The sequence below is a fragment of the Cyanistes caeruleus genome, chromosome 9 (genome assembly GCF_971803275.1).
Source record: "Cyanistes caeruleus chromosome 9, bCyaCae1.hap1.1, whole genome shotgun sequence".
Lineage (NCBI taxonomy): Eukaryota > Metazoa > Chordata > Aves > Passeriformes > Paridae > Cyanistes > Cyanistes caeruleus.
The window spans coordinates 2,061,921-2,080,408 of NC_141709.1; the positions used below are offsets into that span (position 1 = coordinate 2,061,921).

Below are 18,488 nucleotides of genomic sequence, written 5' to 3' on the forward strand. Positions count from 1 at the left end.
GAGAAGGTGGTAGTTTAGAGGGGTGCTCTGCTCTGGGGGTGGCTGCGGTGGCATTTTATGATGTGTTTGGGATGAGGCACTGAAGTGGCAGGTTGAGAGAATAGGTGCTACTAGGACATGAGTGGGGAAGATCATTGTGTATTAGGTGCTGGGATGGGGCGAGTGGCTGCTTTGGGGATCAGGGATGGGATAAGAGACATTAAAGCCAGGTTCAGGGAGCAGCTGGGAGACTGATTCAAAGGAGATGTTAAGAGTATGGCATGGCAGAATGGGCAGGACAAGTGACATGGATGGAGGAGGTAACTGTGGTGTATAAAGTGTGTGATCTGGGTTTGATGTTGCAGATGTGATGAATGAATGGTGCCTTTTATTTGTCTATTTGGCAGTGAGACCAGTCAGCCTAAAGAATAGGGCCTGAGTTGGCAGCTGTTGGATCTCTGTCAGTTGTTTCAGAGCAAAAGTGAGTCAGTCCCAAAAGATGCCAGGTCATCTAGGCCTCTGTTCAAATGTGATGTGTGGCCAGTGTCACTTTATCCTATCAAGCTAGTGATTTTATCCATCACATCTTGAATCCTAAGGAGTTCCTGTTTTGGTTTTTTGTTTTGTTTTGCTTTGTGTTGGTTGTTTTTTGGTTTTTTTTACTTCCTTTCCACTTATTAGTATTTGCAGAATTTCCTGTTTAGACTGTTAAGTTTTGCTTTTTTCTCCCCTTATATGCCACATATTAAGACCCATAGTTGGAAACAGTGGAGGGGGGAAAAAAAACCTCTTGATAATTTTTGAACATTGGTTCTCTCATAGCAATGCCATGATGGGTAAAAATCAAATGGCCACCCTTAATTAAATCAACAGCTGTAACTTTAGAGTAGTAGCTGTTTTTTAAGCCTTATCTGTTCAGTTTGTGCCATCTTATGTGATCTTGAAGTGATTTCTGTTCTGTAGTCATGCCTGGAACAGGTGTATTTGTCTCTCTTTTTTTGGGAGCACAAACCCAAAACTGCCTGCTGTGCTGTTTAATGTGACCAGGCTGGTGTGCAAGTCTGGTCCTCCTCTTCTCCCTGTTTCCCTTTGTCATCATCCATGGGCATTCCCCCTCCCACCAAGTCTGACTTGCTGGGATTTGTTATTGGATTTTCAGCCTTACCCACGTGCGCCGTTTGTCCCACTTCTCATTAGGATAGTTTGCTTTTGCTTTTTCCCTCTAAAGGAATTAGTTAATAAAGGATATTAACACTCCAGCAGTGGTTATGTGAGCTCAGCTTGCCCAGCTTTTGTCTGTAGAAAAGGCCTTCCTCTTTTAAACCTTGGACTGAACTGGGTTCTTGTTGACAAAGCAAGCAGTGAAGTGAAAGGACAGGCTGATGTGCATGAGAGCTCCCCAGTGCATTGCTGCTTCTACTCATTATAATGTTGCAGTTTTTAATCTTTTATGAAGTGATTTACAGACTCAAGATGTGTAGAAAATCAGTAAAGAAGATGTTTATAGATTTAGGGGAGAGGAAGGGATTTTTTTCTGTAAATAAAGATTTACCTTGTGATGCTGACAATCTGAATACAGTGTTTTCCAAATGAAAAAACAACATTACTGGCTGGGGAGTACATTCTAGCATAGTTCCTCAAGCATTTCACAAGGTAGGATTTTCAGAGAGGGAATGTGGCTGTGTATTGATTTGTGACTTCATTAGCTCAGAAATAGCTCAGGCAGAGAGGGTTTTTTGTCAATGTGAGAGGGCAGAAAAATCTCTGCAGCTGTAAGTTCTTCAGTTTACCCATCTGTCCCTCTGAAAAAAAAATTAAATATAGGAAGTTCTAAAACTGTTTAAGCAGTCTTAAGCTAAGCTCATCAGTGGTTTACTGTTGCCAAAAAGAGGAGGTTTCACTCCTTCTTTTCCCTGATGATAAATAGGAAGTTGTTCCTTTTCTGTAGAGCATTTTAGTTCTGATACACAGTGAAAAACTTCCTCTCTCCAAAACATGGAGAGTTTTCTGTTGGATTGCTGGAATTGACTGTGACAGGGATTGATGAGCCCTCATGTTGAACTCCAAGGTGACTGCCAGGAGCAGGGAAAACACTGGAAGATCTAATCCTTTTGGCAGTGATGAGCTGTTAGTTCAGCTTCATTCTTGTAAAACTTTACCAAACTCCTGTTCTCTACCCACCTTTTTCTTTATATCTGTAAGTATTACTGAGCTGTCACTAACCAGAGCTTTGACTGTCAAGAGCCTGAGTGTTTGCAGTTGGCATTTCCTGATAGATCTTAATGTAGGAGAAATACATTTGGAGGTGGGGAGTGAGAACTGGATTCTTTTGAAATAGATTTGCCATAAACTTTCTGTCCTGCAAGACTGGACCTTGTGAGAACAGAGAACAGATTGTAATGAAACATCTGCTTCCAGGTACTGTTAAAGGGGAATGAACCCAAGTCTTGAAAAACTCTCAAGTCATAAAGGGAGTTTTTCTATACTCTCATGGTAAATATTACTCTCTAGCAGGGAGGTGTTTTTGTTTGCTCTCTGTAGCTTTATGTCCTTGCAAGGCTGGTAGTTGAATTGAACTCTTCATTTCCCACAGCAGCCCTTTCTGTGGTTTGTGGGGCTCTTTTTGGTAGCTGTATCTCAAGACAAAGGTGTTTTTTGCAGCTGTATTCTGGAGATGGGAAAATGGACGTCACAGTAGCTGGGTAGATGGAGACATATTTCAAACATTTTCTGCTGAGAGTGGTTACACCACAGGATGCATCTGGATTTGCTGACATTTCCAGCTTTATGAGGTTGAAGTAATTTTCCCTGATCTAATTGACGCAATGCCACGGCTACCTCCTATCTCCTAGATGCTGATATGACTACTGGTAAAGCCACTTGTAGTTCTCTTTATGGACATGATCTGTCTGCAAACCTGAACACACAACAAAAAACCCACTCCACATCCCAAAAGCCAAAGCCACATTTTGGAGGTGGTTTTAATTTGAAGTGTTTTAGTAACCTGGTTTATGGTAAAACTGTAAATATTCGATTGGCAGTACCAAGTGGAAAAGGGACAAGTGTCGTCTTTACCAATGAATAAAAATGTGTCACTGTATTCTCTGGATGTGGTTCTGCCACTGCTTGGAAACAAATGAGGTGTATCCTCATCCACCTGAGCCTTTCCTTGGGACCCTTGGATCTGCATGGACACCGAATTGTTGGCACAAAGGAGTGGAAAGAGCAGGACAGGCCCTTTTGGCACTGACATACCCCAGAGTGATTCCCTGGAGAATACTTCTCCCAAGGATCTGTAGCTGTAGAAAAGCAGGTAGACGTGATTTGAAGCTTTTATTGGCAGCTGGTGATTTTTGTACTTCCTCAAGCCTGGCAGCAGGCACAATGAGGTGAAGAACAGTAGCAAAGAGGTTTGTTTCAATAGAAAGTAGTTAACTAGAAATACAAATTATTTGTAGTTCAGTCTCATAGAATTGTAACTACTAAGAGTTAGCCAAGAGAATGACAAAAACATTCCATTTGTAGAGGACTGCACTAAGCAATGGATGTTAGACGAAGACTTGTCAATACTGACAAGGTATTGGGGAATCAACTGGGAAATTCACCTGCTTGGTGAAATGTGTCTTTTTACTCATTGTGGTGAGGTGGAACAGGATAACTCTGATTTCTTTCCTCGTTTCTGTGAGTAAGGCTTGACTAGTGGCTTGGATATTTCTGTACTACAGGTAATAGCCAAGAATATGCCACTAGCACCAGGTTTTGGTACAGCTGTGTGGGATGGAATAGGGTATGGAACCCTACATGGGTTTAGGGTCTGCATAGAACAGAGGGCAGGTAACTGATTTCTGCTCTGGTGTGTTTTCTGAGCTTTTCATTTAATCAATTTTTTCTTCCCTTTATGACAGGAAGGTAAAAGGAGGTAACATAGATGTTCATCCATCTGAGAAAGCCCTCATTGTCCATTATGAAGTGGAAGCAACGATTCTGGGGGAGTTGGGAGACCCCATGCTGGGGGAACGCAAGGAATGTCAGAAAATGTAAGGTCATAGCAAGCTCTGGTATTTTATTTTTACCTTTGTAGTCATGGATTCAATAAATCAGAGTACTACCCAACTCTGAGAAGTTGTAGCTTATAATCTTTATGCAACTCAATGCTGGACTAGCAGAGGGTTTCAAAGCTGGGAAATAACATGTGCCTGGGAAGGTTAACATCTGAAACACACATTGTAAATTGCTTTTCATCCATGTCCTTTAAAGTGTTTTGTAAAGAAAAGTGATGACTCCTGTTCTACATGATGGGTAGTTGAGGCAGAGAAAAGTGATTGTTTCCTGTGCAAATGGTAGTTCATGTTGGAGCAAGAAGTACCATTGAACCTCCTGACAGCCTCATGCTCCAGCTGTTGGCTCTCTTGTTGTTTTGATCAGCCCCTGCCCAGCCAGTGAATTCACTACTTTATCTCCATTTTACTTTTGCTTGGTTAATTTCTTTCAAGATCATTAAAATATTCCCTACTGGAAAAGCCCAGACAACTGTCATAACTTCAGTTTTCAAGCTGCAAGGTTGGACCTATTCTAGGAGGGTGGTTTTAGCTCTGTACTGATTTCTTTTTGAAAATTCAAGCTGAAGTGGCTGCCTGAGAGCATGTTAGAAGAAAAACTGGGGAAAAAGAGGAGAGAATCCTTAAATTTTCTCAAATTTTTGAAGATACTTGAAGCATTTTTTTGTCATCAGATGAATCAGCATAACTTGAATCTGCAAGGTGGTGGAATTCCTTTTTGTTCCACCCTGTTAATGCCCACAGAGATTTCTTACTGCTCATTGCTTGTGGACCTGGCTGCAAATCTGCCAGAGCTTTGGGAGACTCCTGGCACTGCAAAAGGACCTTTCTGTGCAGACAACACCCAGAACTGCCTCTCATTTGGGGCTTTTTATGAGTGCAGTATTCCTTTGTGGTGCTGTGCACTTTTTATGGGGTATATTGCAAATCAATTACTGTCTTTTGAATCTAAGATGGTTGTAAGGGATCTGTTCATACAGCTGCCTTTAATGTTCCTGCTTGTCAGCTCATGAACAGTTACGCTCCATCAAACCTGTTTGGCAGTTGCTTGCCACTTGGAGTTCAGAGACACTACTTTGACATGAAAGGCACAGGCACTGGGTGTATCAGGATTGTTTCTGCTTCAAGAAATTCATGACTGTGTAAACATAATCAAAAGACTGAAGATAAAAAAAAATTAAACTGAAAAGAGACTTGTCTGTGTTGCAGAATTCGGCTGAAGAGTCTTAATGCAAATACAGACATTGGTTCCCTGGCTCGAAAGGTTGTTGAAGAATGCAAGCTCATTCACCCCTCCAAGCTTGCAGAAGTAGAGCAGCTGCTGTACTACCTGCAGAACCGCAGAGATTCCACAGCAGGAAAAGGTAAAAACCACAGGAACAAAGTGCCTTGGGACTGAGTGCCTGAGCCTTGAACAAATACTGAGGTGTTTCTAGCTGAGAGCCCAATGTGCCTGATGTAGCAGTTCTCTGGGGATGGTGACAGTTGGGGACATGTATGTTTTATCACCCTTGGAAGCAATTATGATCTTGAAGTGAGATTGAAGGAAGTTACCTTCTTAACAACCAATTTTATTTTATTATTTTGGTTACACTTAGTATTGAGGCTTCTTACTGGCTGCCTTGTGCTTTAGCACTACTTGTGAGGTGCAGATTCTGCTGTTGGGTGCAGCCTCATGATATTGAATCTGCACTTACAGTGACATCAAAAATGTCTAAGAGGATCTTCCTATCAAGACTCTTCTCTTGCAAGGGTAGACAATGGGCCTAGGCTGAATTTGAGCTGTGTGGAAAACTGGACAAACTTTGGTCCAGTGTTGCATAGCCTGGGATATTTCTCTTGTCATCCTAAGTTCCTGGCCTCCTGTGTGTGTCCTAAGTTCACTTTAAACTTTCTCCTCAGGGGACAGTTGAATATTTAACATTAGATTCTACATTACCTTGCAGTTATCAAGGTTTCTGGCAATCATGAACTGGTAAGCTTTGTTCTCAAGCTGGATTCCTAGTGAGACAAATTTAAAACCAAGATTTACATTATATATGGGGTTTGATTGTAAGAGCTTCACATGTTTAACTATTTTTCACTCTGCATTTCTGTGTCTTGGTGTGTCACAGGGCACAAGCAGAGTCAAAGCTGCTGAGGTTTCACTGTGGGAGTGTTGTCATTCTGGGCTTGTTCTAAGGTTCATTACCCTCTGTCTCCCCAGCTGATTGGGCTATCACTGATTATTTAGACTGAATTGTCAAAATGCAGCTGAGGATTTGCTTTACTCCCTAGGGACTATTCAGCTTCAGAAACCTGTATTAGTTTGGCAGGTCAGCTGGATACAAAAGGACTTTGACCTTGATTTAATGGGAGTGTTCATTATGAGAACACTGGATAAGTGTTTGGTTTGTGTAACTTAACTGCATCCATGTCTTTTTCTTTATAGAAAAGAAGGAGAAAGCCAGCAAGCCAAAAGATCCACCCCCATTTGAAGGAACAGAGGTAAATATTGGTGTTAAAAGAGAAATGCAAACCCTGTTTACTACTTTAGTAAGCAGTTACAAAAGAGAGGATGGGAGAGGAAATGCTGGATTCTTGTGGTTTTTTCCTTCTTGTTTTTTAAACAAAGAACTTGGTTTGGAAATACTGCACAATGGAAAAAAAGTATCTCCATAAAGGGTAAAATATTTGACTTGTATACTTGCCCCTCCAAGTATAGCACACAGCAGGACAGCCAGTGAGGACTGGAACATCAGACAGGACACAAAGTTGTGTCTGACCATCCTTTGATTTTTAGGAATGATATCTCCTCAGATTGCCTGGTGTTCATTAGAAGTGATTCTGCATGTGTTGGGGTATTTTAACTTGTGTTTTATTTTTGTCTAAGATCTGTATTTAAATATAGAAGCTGAGTGCCCTTTGGTGTCACAACTGAATAAGGTTGTTATTGCTGGTGTTGAATTGCCATCTCTCTCTGTGAAACTCTTGCTTCTGGCTGCTTTCAGATTGATGAAGTTGCCAATATCAATGACATGGATGAGTACATTGAGTTACTGTACGATGACATTCCTGACAAGGTGCGTGGCTCTGCCCTCATCCTGCAGCTGGCCAGGAATCCTGATAATTTGGAAGAGCTGCTTATAAATGGTAACTTTTAAACCCAATGGTAATTTCTCTTGATGTACTGTTAATTTGTGTCCAGGGAAAAGTAGTTCACCTTTAATTTGGGATTTTCATTAGTTTGCTAGGCTCTATTTCTCTGTATATAATAAGTTTGCCATCAAAGCCCAGTTGGGCCTTTCTATAAATGGATGCTGCTCAGACTGGTCTTAGGTGAGCCTAATACTGAAATCTTCCTGGCCTTTACTACTCTACCTGGCTTCAGCTATCTTTTTCTAATCCTAGTTATTTTGATGCTAAATTAACTTCAGCTAGCATTACTGCTAGAGATGGGAATGTATTGTTGTATTCTGTAGATCAGGAAACTTGTCTTGAAAAGGGGATTTGCAAGCTGACATAGGTTAATTTTGTGATTTTCTTTCCTTGTCCCTTTTGTCTCTTTTGCTGAGCCCTTATGCTCTCACATTCCTTAAGTAAATGATGACTTCAGTACATGCCCATCTTGCAATGTCACCACGAAACATGGAATGGGATGGGAATGGTGAGCCATGAAATAATGGCTTGTCCCTATGAGTTGTTGAAAATATTTTAGTGCTTCATGTTTCCAGCTGCTGCTTTTCTGATCAAGTAACGTGGTGTACATGAAGAGAGACTGGCTAGGGGGAAGGTGGATGGAAAAGTGAAATTTAATAAGACAAGGGGAAACCAAATTATTTAATAAGATAATATAGATTCAGGGGAAAAAATAAATAGAAAGATGGATGAGAAATACTACCTGTCAAGATAGAATTTAAAGGGGATTTGAAAGTTAAAATTGTGATGTTTTAGGCAGGGGACACATTGTAGTGTGGAGCACAGAGCTGGTAGAGGCCTCAAGATCTGAAGGTTAGTGCTAGCTTTAAAATTACTTTGGTGTTTTGTTGTACTTTCCTTCCATGTTGCTTCCTCTTAGGGTTTGTGACAGGGTGATCACCCAGGGCACTCTCTGGTACTGTCTCCAAACAGGACATGTGAGCAGTGTTGCATCTTAAAGCAAGACACCTGGGAAAGCGTTCCACTAGAAAACCGATAGGTGTAGAATAAGCTGTATTCAAATTCTGAGACTCATGAGCTAAAAAGGAAGGATACAAAATGCTGATGCTTCTCTAAATCTTTTTTACTTCAGAAACTGCCCTGGGTGCGTTGGCTAGAGTGCTGAGGGAAGACTGGAAACAAAGCATTGAACTGGCTACCAATATAATTTACATTTTCTTCTGCTTTTCAAGGTGAGTGCAGAGTCCCTGGATTTAGGAGCATTAAGAATGTAGCTCTGCTTAGTGGCTTTTCATTTGTTCTCTGCTCTGCGCTACAAAACTTCACTGAAACAGGAAAAACAGATAGAAACACACTTGAGCCTCAGTTTTATCACTTATAACAAAAAGAACTCTCATGCTGAGGCAGTTTGTAAGAGAGCTGGGAAGAAACTAGTAAAGGTTCTGACTCATAGCTTTGTGTCAGAAGTGAAAGGTGGCTGAGCTGCCACCTCGAATTTCCATCTGCACTCCTACAGGGGAGAAACAATGTTCAACACTGAAGTGAGTGCTTGTTCTTATTTAGCTATGCCAGTGTTTCAGCATACTCTGCCTAGAAATAATTCCAGCAGAAATTGCATTTACCTTGATTTTAGGTCTCTGTTATATTTCTGGTGAGGAGAGAGTGCTCTGAAGCACTTGCAGTATGAAAGGCAGGGCTGAGGGGAAAATCTTTTAATTTATGCATGAAAATTGGAGTGTGTTTTTATTATGATCTGGACCAACAAACTGTTTGTAGTCTTTCTACAAGTTGAGAAAATATTCATATTTTCAGGGGTTGTTCTTGTTTTGAAATAATTTTCCAATAGGGAAGTGCTATGATGGGCACACTTTTTTAACATTTCACGTGGTGCAATATTGCTACCATAGATGTCAAAATAGATATGGAGTTGCTGGCATTTATTTCTCACAAATATTATTTTTTCAATGTAGTTTCTCTCAATTTCATGGGATAATCACACATTACAAAATTGGAGCTCTGTGTATGAATATCATAGACCATGAGCTGAAGAGACATGAGCTTTGGCAGGAAGAAATTGCTAAAAAGAAGAAAGCTGATATCCTTTTGATATTCTGGCATAGCCTGATGGCTTCTAACTTCTCTTGATGAGTGTTGTTAGATTACACAAGTTGAATATACAGCACCTTCTGTAAAAGCAGTAGAATTTACCAGAAAGGGCAAAATATAATTGCAGATATGAGAAAGACCAAGAGTGAACATTTTGGCATGTGAAAGAGGTTAAGCTGAAGCTACTAAAGCAACACAAGAAAAGAAATGTTGTATTTTATCAGCATTAGGTCTTAGAACATCTGTGCTGCTTATGAGGGTGTAAAATATGCCAGCCTGGAAGGAGAGAAGAATCATGGCCTGGACTGCAGGTGTGGCAAGCTGATGCTGAGGGAGTCTTGACACTGGGTATTCCATAGGTCCCTTGCTTTTCACTAGTGATTTAGGAACACTTTTGAGGACAGTTATCATCTAGCCTGTATCACTTTTCTCTGAACTCCTTAACTTCTGTAATTCACTTGATGAAGATCCTGAAAATCAAACCCTGAAAAAGGACTACGAGAAAACTTACAAGAAATACAAAGGGCTGGTTGTCAAGCAGGAACAGCTCCTTAGAGGTACCAAATCCAAATAGCAAATTATTTTGTTGATGGTAAACATGGCTGAGGGATTCTGTTTGATTCTTGTTATAACCAGGATGTCTTAAACATTCTGAATGTGTGGATGAATATGGAAGAGTGTTGCCAAAGAACAGGGAGAAAACAAGTACACTTAATCAGATTGTTTGACACTATTAATAATTGTAAAAGCCATTTGTCAGGAGAAGAACAAAAGTGATCCACTCTTCTTTACTCATGATGTTGGTTTGGGAGGAGTTGGGTATTTGCATTCTTTTGAGTTTGCCTAACTTAGCTTGTATCTGACTGAATAGATTTCATTCTATCTCAGTTTTTGTACTAAAATACACTTCATGTTAGATTGAAATTATCTGAGTGGCAAACCCTTCCTGAGAAGGGCATTTTAATGGTTTCTGTTGAAATTGAAATTAAAAAAAATACAAACCACACAACATAAAAAGCTTCTAGTGATCATAATTCTATTTTTTTTTTTTCAGAGCCACAACTAGAATTAATCTTAATGCTTTTTAAAGAGGCAAAAACAAGCATTCACAGGCAATTTCTTGCAAAATGCATCAAAAAGGGAGCATAATGCTTCTGGAAGTGTTGCTTTCAGCACTTGAAGTATAAATAACATATAAATGTTAATTGTGTTGATTTTGATCTGTTGGTGTGATTTGTATTGACCTTTGCTAGTTGCAATTTACCTGCTCCTAAACCTCGCTGAGGATACTCGCATTGAGCTGAAGATGAGGAACAAGAACATTGTCCACATGCTGGTGAAAGCACTGGACCGGGATAATTTTGAGCTGCTTATCCTCGTTGTCACCTTCCTGAAGAAACTCAGCATCTTCATGGAGAACAAAAATGATATGGTGAGGCTTGTAGCACTCTACTGCAATGCTGGAAAAGTTGGAGTTCTGAAAACTTTGTGTGGTTGGAGGGAAGAGGGAGACATCTCTGCTTTCACACTGGGCATCTCTAGCACTGGTTATCCTATTTTGTTAAAAGTAAAATGAGTGAAAGAAAAGCACAACATCCAGTCATAACCTACTGCAAAGAGTTTTGTGGAAATGTCATCCCAAACAGAGAATATGATGCAAAATATGATCCACAAAATTCCACATTTGGAATTCAGCACCTCAGAGTCTTCTCATGTCCCCACTTCTGGTGATGCCCATAATTCTGCCCCCAGACTATACTCATGTGACAACATATTATTGTTTCTGCCATGTACTGACTTGGGAAGAGAGGTGTTTGTCCTTTAGAGTTTGCTAAATTAGTTATCTCTTATGTCAGTTTGGTTTTGCAAGGCACTTCACATCTATTCCTTCCTGCTGCCAGTAGCTCCTAAGAACTTGGAGGCAGTTATTCTTCATAAGCTTTTTTAAAATTATTTATTTTTTTGGTGGATTCTTACACTTCTGAAATTGTAGCATATTTTTTTTTGCGACTTCAAGCTCTAGCCAAGTATCTCTGTTACTGTTACTTTAATAGATGTTTGATTTCAACTTTGTCCCTCTCTGTTACAATTTATTAGATGAAAATGATACATCTTCCTTATCCAGGAGGTAATCTGAGATCAAGGATACACAGAGATTGTGAGATGAAAAGATCAGTGTAAAAGCAGTAGTGAATTAACTGGACCTTGGCATGCATGCACACTGAACACTGCAGACAAGAAGTATCTCCCTTATTTATATATGGGACTTGGTTAGGAAAATAAGAATTAGCTCTCCAGCCCACTGATTTGCTGGCACACTTTCTCCATTCCATCTGATTTAGTGGAAAGACAAATGAAGCAAAAATGTTGAGTCGATTTTATTTGAGTGTTCTATCAGTTTTGAAAGTGGTGGTGTGCTTCAGGTCAGCTGTCTGAGCATTCCTTACTGATAATAAAGATGATGCTTTTTTCTTCAGAGTATTATTAAGGAAATGTACCAGTGAAGGACAAGGTGTTCTGATATTTGTATTGGGCAGTAATGCAAAACTTTAAAAGGCAAAATGACCCGAGATTAGTTGTGCAGCACCTAATTTTAAGTAAAACTGAATAATGCAGATGTATTTATAGCACATTCTTTCCTTGGCTATTCCAGGGCCATATTAAATTCAAAGCAGTGAGGTAGGAGTTCTTGCTATCTGACTTCTTCTGATCAAAGCTGTCCAGGCAGTTGTTTGATTATTGCACTGTGCTGTGTGGGGAGAACTGTAGTTTCTTTTCTTAGTATTCATTCAGTGTCTATTTATAACCAGACTAGTAATGTACATGGAGAAGAATGCCAAGTAATTTTATGTGCCTCCTTCTGGCCAAAGAAGGATCTGGGAAACAAAAAATGAATGCATTTAAAATATTGTGTCAAATAAAAGTACAGAAATGTTGCTTAAAACATGATAAAAACTTTCTGAAGTCTTGCCCAGTTCAGATGTGTTTTCTGGCTGGTAAAGTGAACATGATCTCAGGAACTGATACCACTTCTCAGTTCCTGGATTCCACTTTTTAATTTGAAAGTGATACATGTTTCAAGATGACTTTCATGCTTTTATTAAATTAACATGCAGGATGGCATGCCTCTTCTGAGAGCACATGCACGCTTCTGTCTAGGGGTTCATATAAAATTCATAATGAAAGGTCTCAATTTCTTTTTGGATGCCAATTTTCTGTCTTTCTTGGTTGGGTCTATCTTTGACTCTACTGGCAGTTGCTGCAGGATTGCACGTGTTTAACTGAGTTTGCTTACCCCAATGTAGTTTTGCAGGTCATGTCTTCACCACATTCCTGCAGTATTCCAACTGTGAGGAATGTTTCCAAGACATCTGAACTGGTTGGTTCAAAACCTTTTTTAATCAATGTTTCCCAGTAACCCAATCTAGAAGACTTCAACCACAAAGACATAAGCAAAACTACTTCAGATGAATATGCATTAAGTCACTATAATGGCTACAAATTGGATACTGAAGCCAAAGTAAGTTTGGATGGATTATGTTTGTTTGGTTTTTTCCTTGAAATACAGGTTGAAATGGATATTGTTGAAAAACTTGTGAAAATGGTACCATGTGAACATGAAGACCTGCTGAATATCACTCTTCGGCTCTTACTGAATCTCTCCTTTGACACAGGCCTGAGAAGTAAAATGGTCCATGTTGGTTTGCTTCCCAAACTCACTGCACTCCTGGGTATGTCTTCTTTTGGTCTAACACAGACATTTCAGCATTTCAGTGAAGCTGTTGACATCATGGTATGATGCACCAAAAAGTTGCTGTGTCACTTTTGTCTTTGCTACTTCCTCACTACTCCCAGCTCCTCAGCATTCACATCATCTTGTCACACACTTTAAATGGAAGTTTAGAAGGTTTCCAGTAGATTTACTTCTAGGGTCTCTTAAACAGTAGAATGCATCTTCCAGTCTTGAAAAATTACTTCAGTAGCAACTTGAAAACTGCCTGAGCTGATGACATGAATGATGTTTGTAATTCTGGGGGAGCACCTAGGTAAAATAGCCAGCAACTTCACAAAGCCTAGCTGATGGAGCTACAAACTATATTTATTTATTTATTCATTTTTAATGAAGCTTGGTGTACCTGCTGGCTCTTGTAACTTGTCCAGATAGATTAGAAATCTCACAATTTTGTTAGTTTTCAATCTAGGCTGTACTGATTTCTAGACTTTCAGCTTAGCAGTCTTGTGTTAAGATGATGTAAGTACATCAGTTACAGGTGAAGCTTTTTGTTTTCTCTAGGGGAAAGCCATGGAAACAATAAGGAGTTTGGAAAAAGCAGAGGATTGTTCTATTTGATCACTGTCATGTGCTGGAGTTCTGAGGAGGGACTTTTATTGCTTTGTGTTCTTTGTGTGATATTACCTGGAGGCTGCTCTGGTAGATACAAAAGGTTTAGCAGCTTTTGGCTCTGAGGATTGCTGAGTGGGCATGGAGGATCTTGTCTGGTGTGAATCACTGATGCCAGACATTGCTGAAGTCTTCTGGAATCTGTTGGCTTTGGGATGTGCTAAATCCAGTGCAGAGGGTGTATCCAGATACTGGCTGCAGCAAGGGCAGTGCAGTGGTGAATCTCAGCTTTCCTCCTCTAGCTTAGAAATCTCTTAGGGTTGTTTGTCACCTCAATTCTACTTCAACCTCAACACAGCCTTATTGCTGTTCAGTGAACTCCATGAAAACTTAAAGTGCTTTGGAAGCCTTAATCCTGTTGGATCCTTATTTTATAACAGCTACCTGGTACAGCCTGAAATGCCTCACATCCTTTTATACTTTTTGTGCCACAATCATGTTTGTTCTGGTCTGAGCTTGGACAATGAAAATTGGCATTTGAAATCCCTCATCTTTATCTTTTTATCCCTAAGACAATGTTATTTGGTAATAAAGTGAACTGAGAAATGGAAGCTGATGAGGAAACCTCTTTCCTCTTGTTTGGTTCAGCTTAACCAAAAGGTTTGTAAGCTTTTTGAAGCAGGAAGTTGTCCCTTTTGTTCATACAACAGATACTGTGGTGGTCTAAGGGGGTCTTCTGCGGATTTGTCACCCCAGGCAATGGCACAGCACAAATCACTGAAGTCCCTGCTCCCAGAAATTCCCCTTTTAATATTAGAGTCAGTGTGAACTCACCAGTTAAATGTCTGCTTTCTAGTGTCTGTAATGTGGAGAGGAGAACTGCTTTCCAAATGCCATTCTCTTAGGATTGTAACTAGGCCTGTGTGAGGGCTGCTTAGCTCAGAGAGCCTAATGGGAGCCTGTTCCTCAAGTGGCTGTTAGGGTAATCTTCTGCAAGTCCTGCTGGTACTTCCAGAATATTCAGTGTGTTTCTTTTCTCATCTTGGAAGTATTCAATCATTCTTTCTTTCAACCATTAATTTTTCATATAATAGAGGCATGCCTCTATGCTTATTTTTGATATGCTCACTAGAAAATCTACTTAGAATTATTGTCTATTACTTGTTTCTTTAAGCCATCACTGTGATTTTTGCGAATTTCCTTGGTATGGTGATTCAAACAACTCTCAAATGCATCACTTGGCATGTAATGTCTGAGAGAAGTCTGCAATCTGAATAATAAAACAGCCATATGCCAGATGCCCCATTTATACAGGTTATTTGGGTATTAAACACACATTATTCAAGTCAGTACCCTTCAGTTTCCATTTGCAGGTCATCTCCAAGTGCTAGCACAGCACAACAGCTGTTGACAAGTCCCTGTACAACTCTTAATGCCAAGAGGTCAAGTGCCCTGACTCAACCTCCTGAAATTTAGCATTTGTGCATGCTCTGAGTCTTTAGCACTGGATTTGAGATGAGTACAAATTAAGTGTAATAGGTGTTTAAGGGGGAGAGTTGAGGTTGCAGAGAATTTGTTAGGCAGTGGTTTAGCACTGAGCATGGAGGTGAATGCAGTCTGCAGTTCTGGAAGATGCACTGCTTTCCCAAGGGGCACTTGGTTCCTTGGGAGCAGGAAGGCTCTAAATGGAGGCAGAGGCTGAAGCAGTGAGGATGAGCTGGCTCCAACTGAGCTCTCAGGAATGGTGTAAGTATGCCATGGATATAATGGAAAAGAACCATCTTCTTTCTTTCCATCACACTCCAGAGTATTGAGGCTGCTGTTGAAAGCATGGACATGAAAAATTCTGCTTAAGTCTTGGTTTCCATTTTAATTTTCTTTTTAATAGTGCCAATGCCTGCTTCCCCATGTAGCTGTGCCAGTCAGCACCGCTCACTCGTTTTCATGGCTTCTCTTCACAAGTCTCAAGTATTGTATATGACAAGGCTCCTCTTGCTTCCTGCAGGCACCCAAATTCATCAACCACAGCTGATCTTAGTTATGCTGTGGCTCTCAAAGAGCTGTGTGTAGCTGAGGGAAGTTTGGCTTCAGACTTGAGATCTGAAGCTGGAGCAGAGCTGTGGAGGCCTCTAAGATACAGTCTGCTATATTCAGCTTTTTCCATACATAGGGTGATTGAAGAGCTATGAAAAGAGATTTTGTTGCTTTATGTGACTTCCATCCTTTAAGACCTTTTAAATGTTGAATCACCAGGCCACTGCAGAGAATGTTTTCTGTAGTGTGGTTTTGTTTTAATACTTAGAAATTATGTTTAGAATGATCTTTCCTTTCTGTGCCAATATATGTAAAGTATGACTTCAGTTGCCTGAAGTGAAAATTCATGTGAATTCACCAAGGTTTAAACTAGATGTTTGCCTGAAGTGTGGGAAACACAGGTTCAGTGTCTTCCAGTTATCCCCTTGGAAAGAGAGACCAAAGCAGCCTGCTACATGCTACTCTGTGGAGGTTTGCTTCACTCTTAGAGTGCTCTCATTGTGCTTTGCATGGCAGAATTCAAGGGAAGTGAAGCAGAGGAGTTACTTGCTCCAATTATGGTAGAGTTTGGAAAGGGGGAAACATAGAGCTGAACTTAAAAACAGGATACAAATCTGTTTTCTTGATCCCTGGAATGCTTTTCCACTGTTGGACATAAGGGACACGTTACCCTTTTTCATAATTCTTCCCCTGGATGTGTGATTGGCTTCTAAAGTAAATGACCTGGCAGCAAACAGAAGAAAACATTGTCTACAAGGAAAAATAAAAACCCCCTCACTTTTTGTCTGGACGAAATCCACTTTGTTTTTCAGTTAAGTGGCCAAACTGAATACAAAATTTTTAGTACAGCTCTCTTAAATATAGGCACAGCTTGTGATTCATAGTCTTCTAATAAGGGTGCTATTTTACACTGCGTCTGAGTTGTTTCTTAGCCTTTGTGAAGTGAGACAAATAGTTCCCTGTCTGCCATGAGAACAGCAGGCAGTTTGTACAGCAGAGCCAGATGAGTGCTGCTGTGGGGGTAAAGCAGCCTGAAAAGTTCATGGTGGAGCCCTGTTCAGAAGCTTCTGGCAGAATCCTTGTGTGGTGGGCAGTGCTGGCATTTCTGGTTCCTCCCATCAGCGAGGTATCCCTCTCCAAGGATGCAAATTAGGGGGAATGTTGCAAAAGCTGTTACAGTGGGAACTGTGTTGCTGCTCAAAGAGTAAAAGAAGTAGGTCTGACTCTGTGCAGGGAACAAACATTTTTTTTATGATATGTGTGTGTTCATCTCCCAGAGCTGCTGGACTTGGGTGTACTCAATACATACTGTCTTGAAATGCCATTTTCTTTTCATTCACTCCCCAGTGCAAGCCATGCTGAAAGAATGAAACCCCATTATGCTTGAAAGTCAGGCTGAAGTATCTCTTTGGTTGCTTGCAATTACTATCTGCTTTTAAACATTGAAGGTTGAGCACAGATTCTGGTGAGCTGAAAAGTGGGTGGGTCACAAAACAGGATTGGTTGTTAATCAAGCCTAAATGGAACATGGAGTGCAGAAGGGTTGTGCATACATCTGTGGAAGTGCCACACAATGCCAAGGTAGTCAATCTTAAAAACATTTTAGGTAGTGAGGGACATCCTGGGTTATGTTTTCCAGCACAGATTACAATGGCTGAAAGCAATTTGACTTTGTGGATTTGTGTTCAGTTTGTTATATAGCACTCTGAAATACGGTGTGGGCAGCCCCAGATGGCAACAGTATGGTTTTGCCAGTCACAGATTGTGCCCAGCCTCTCTGCCATATTAATGTGAGCATCCTGGCATGATGTTCTTAATTTCTTGGTGTTCTAAGAATTAATATAAGCACAATGAGAAGCAGTAGCCATCTGATTTTAGATAATAATTCAAAGACTGTGCAAACTCCAAAGTAAGTCAGCCTTCTCTGACTTGTTCATTTAAGCTGGAGAAGCCAGAGCAGAGAGTAGCACTGACAGTCATATTTAGTCCTCAGTGGAGAGCCTGTATTTACTGGATTCACTGATAGAATCTTTTCTGGGAGGTGCTGAAATTCCTCTGATATTTTTCCATTCTTTACAAGTTTGGTTTAATGAGCAATCAAAGAATTGCCAAACTGTTGTATGTTTGGTTTCTTAACAATCAAGGCTTGATATGGTATGCAGCCAAGCTGGATTATATATGGTGACTGCTGTTTAAAAAGCCAAGTAGTACTTTGCTCTCTAATTAACGGAGTGCTGTGGGTTTTTAATGCTCTATTCCGTTTATGAAAGTTTCTTTTAAGAAGGCTTAAAGTAGATGTGCTCTCTTTATGAGTTCACTTGGCCTTTTTGTAATGAACTTATTATGGAGCTTCACACATCTGTTGAAAAATGGAGCTTCTTATAGGCTACTGCAGTGTTTTTTCTGACTTTAATAGGCCTCGTTTATCCTATAAAGAAACATACATTTTCTTACCTGATCAAGTGAGCAAACAATAAGGGTCAGATGTGGCAAATAGCCTAACAAAAAGCACATGTCCAGCCATGAGGGTGAGGTAAAGTCATATCGGGATTGCTTGAAGTTATTAATGGCAGTAAAATTTATGCTTCCTCCTGTTTTCCCAATTAAATTGAGAAACCTTTTTTTCCTAAGGTGGCTCTGCAGCAGCTGGTTCCAATACTACTTGTGTGAATATTGCCTGGGGTGTCTCCATTCCTTTATAGTAAAGGCTGGCTGAAGCACATTAAGTAACAGTTCAACTACAGGGACCAGTCTGTTGGAAAGCAGCAATTATTAAGGGATTTATTTTAATGGTAGTTTTTTTATCATTTGTGGTGAGTATGGCCAAGGCT

The 18,488-nt window shown here is 40.2% G+C and overlaps 1 protein-coding gene across 4 annotated transcripts in view; it reads left to right on the forward strand.

The window, feature by feature from the left end:
- Positions 1 to 18,488, forward strand: part of KIFAP3 (kinesin associated protein 3) — a 67,287-nt gene that overhangs the window by 787 nt on the left and 48,012 nt on the right. For all 4 annotated transcript variants that reach the window (XM_023931806.2, XM_023931805.2, XM_086842426.1 and 1 more), the window contains exons 2-10: positions 3,885 to 4,016; positions 5,247 to 5,401; positions 6,469 to 6,524; positions 7,028 to 7,169; positions 8,308 to 8,407; positions 9,146 to 9,270; positions 9,740 to 9,838; positions 10,535 to 10,713; positions 12,850 to 13,012. In XM_023931806.2, the coding sequence (XP_023787574.2) occupies positions 3,885 to 4,016; positions 5,247 to 5,401; positions 6,469 to 6,524; positions 7,028 to 7,169; positions 8,308 to 8,407; positions 9,146 to 9,270; positions 9,740 to 9,838; positions 10,535 to 10,713; positions 12,850 to 13,012 (1,151 nt within the window). The remainder of the gene's footprint in view (positions 1 to 3,884; positions 4,017 to 5,246; positions 5,402 to 6,468; positions 6,525 to 7,027; positions 7,170 to 8,307; positions 8,408 to 9,145; positions 9,271 to 9,739; positions 9,839 to 10,534; positions 10,714 to 12,849; positions 13,013 to 18,488) is intronic.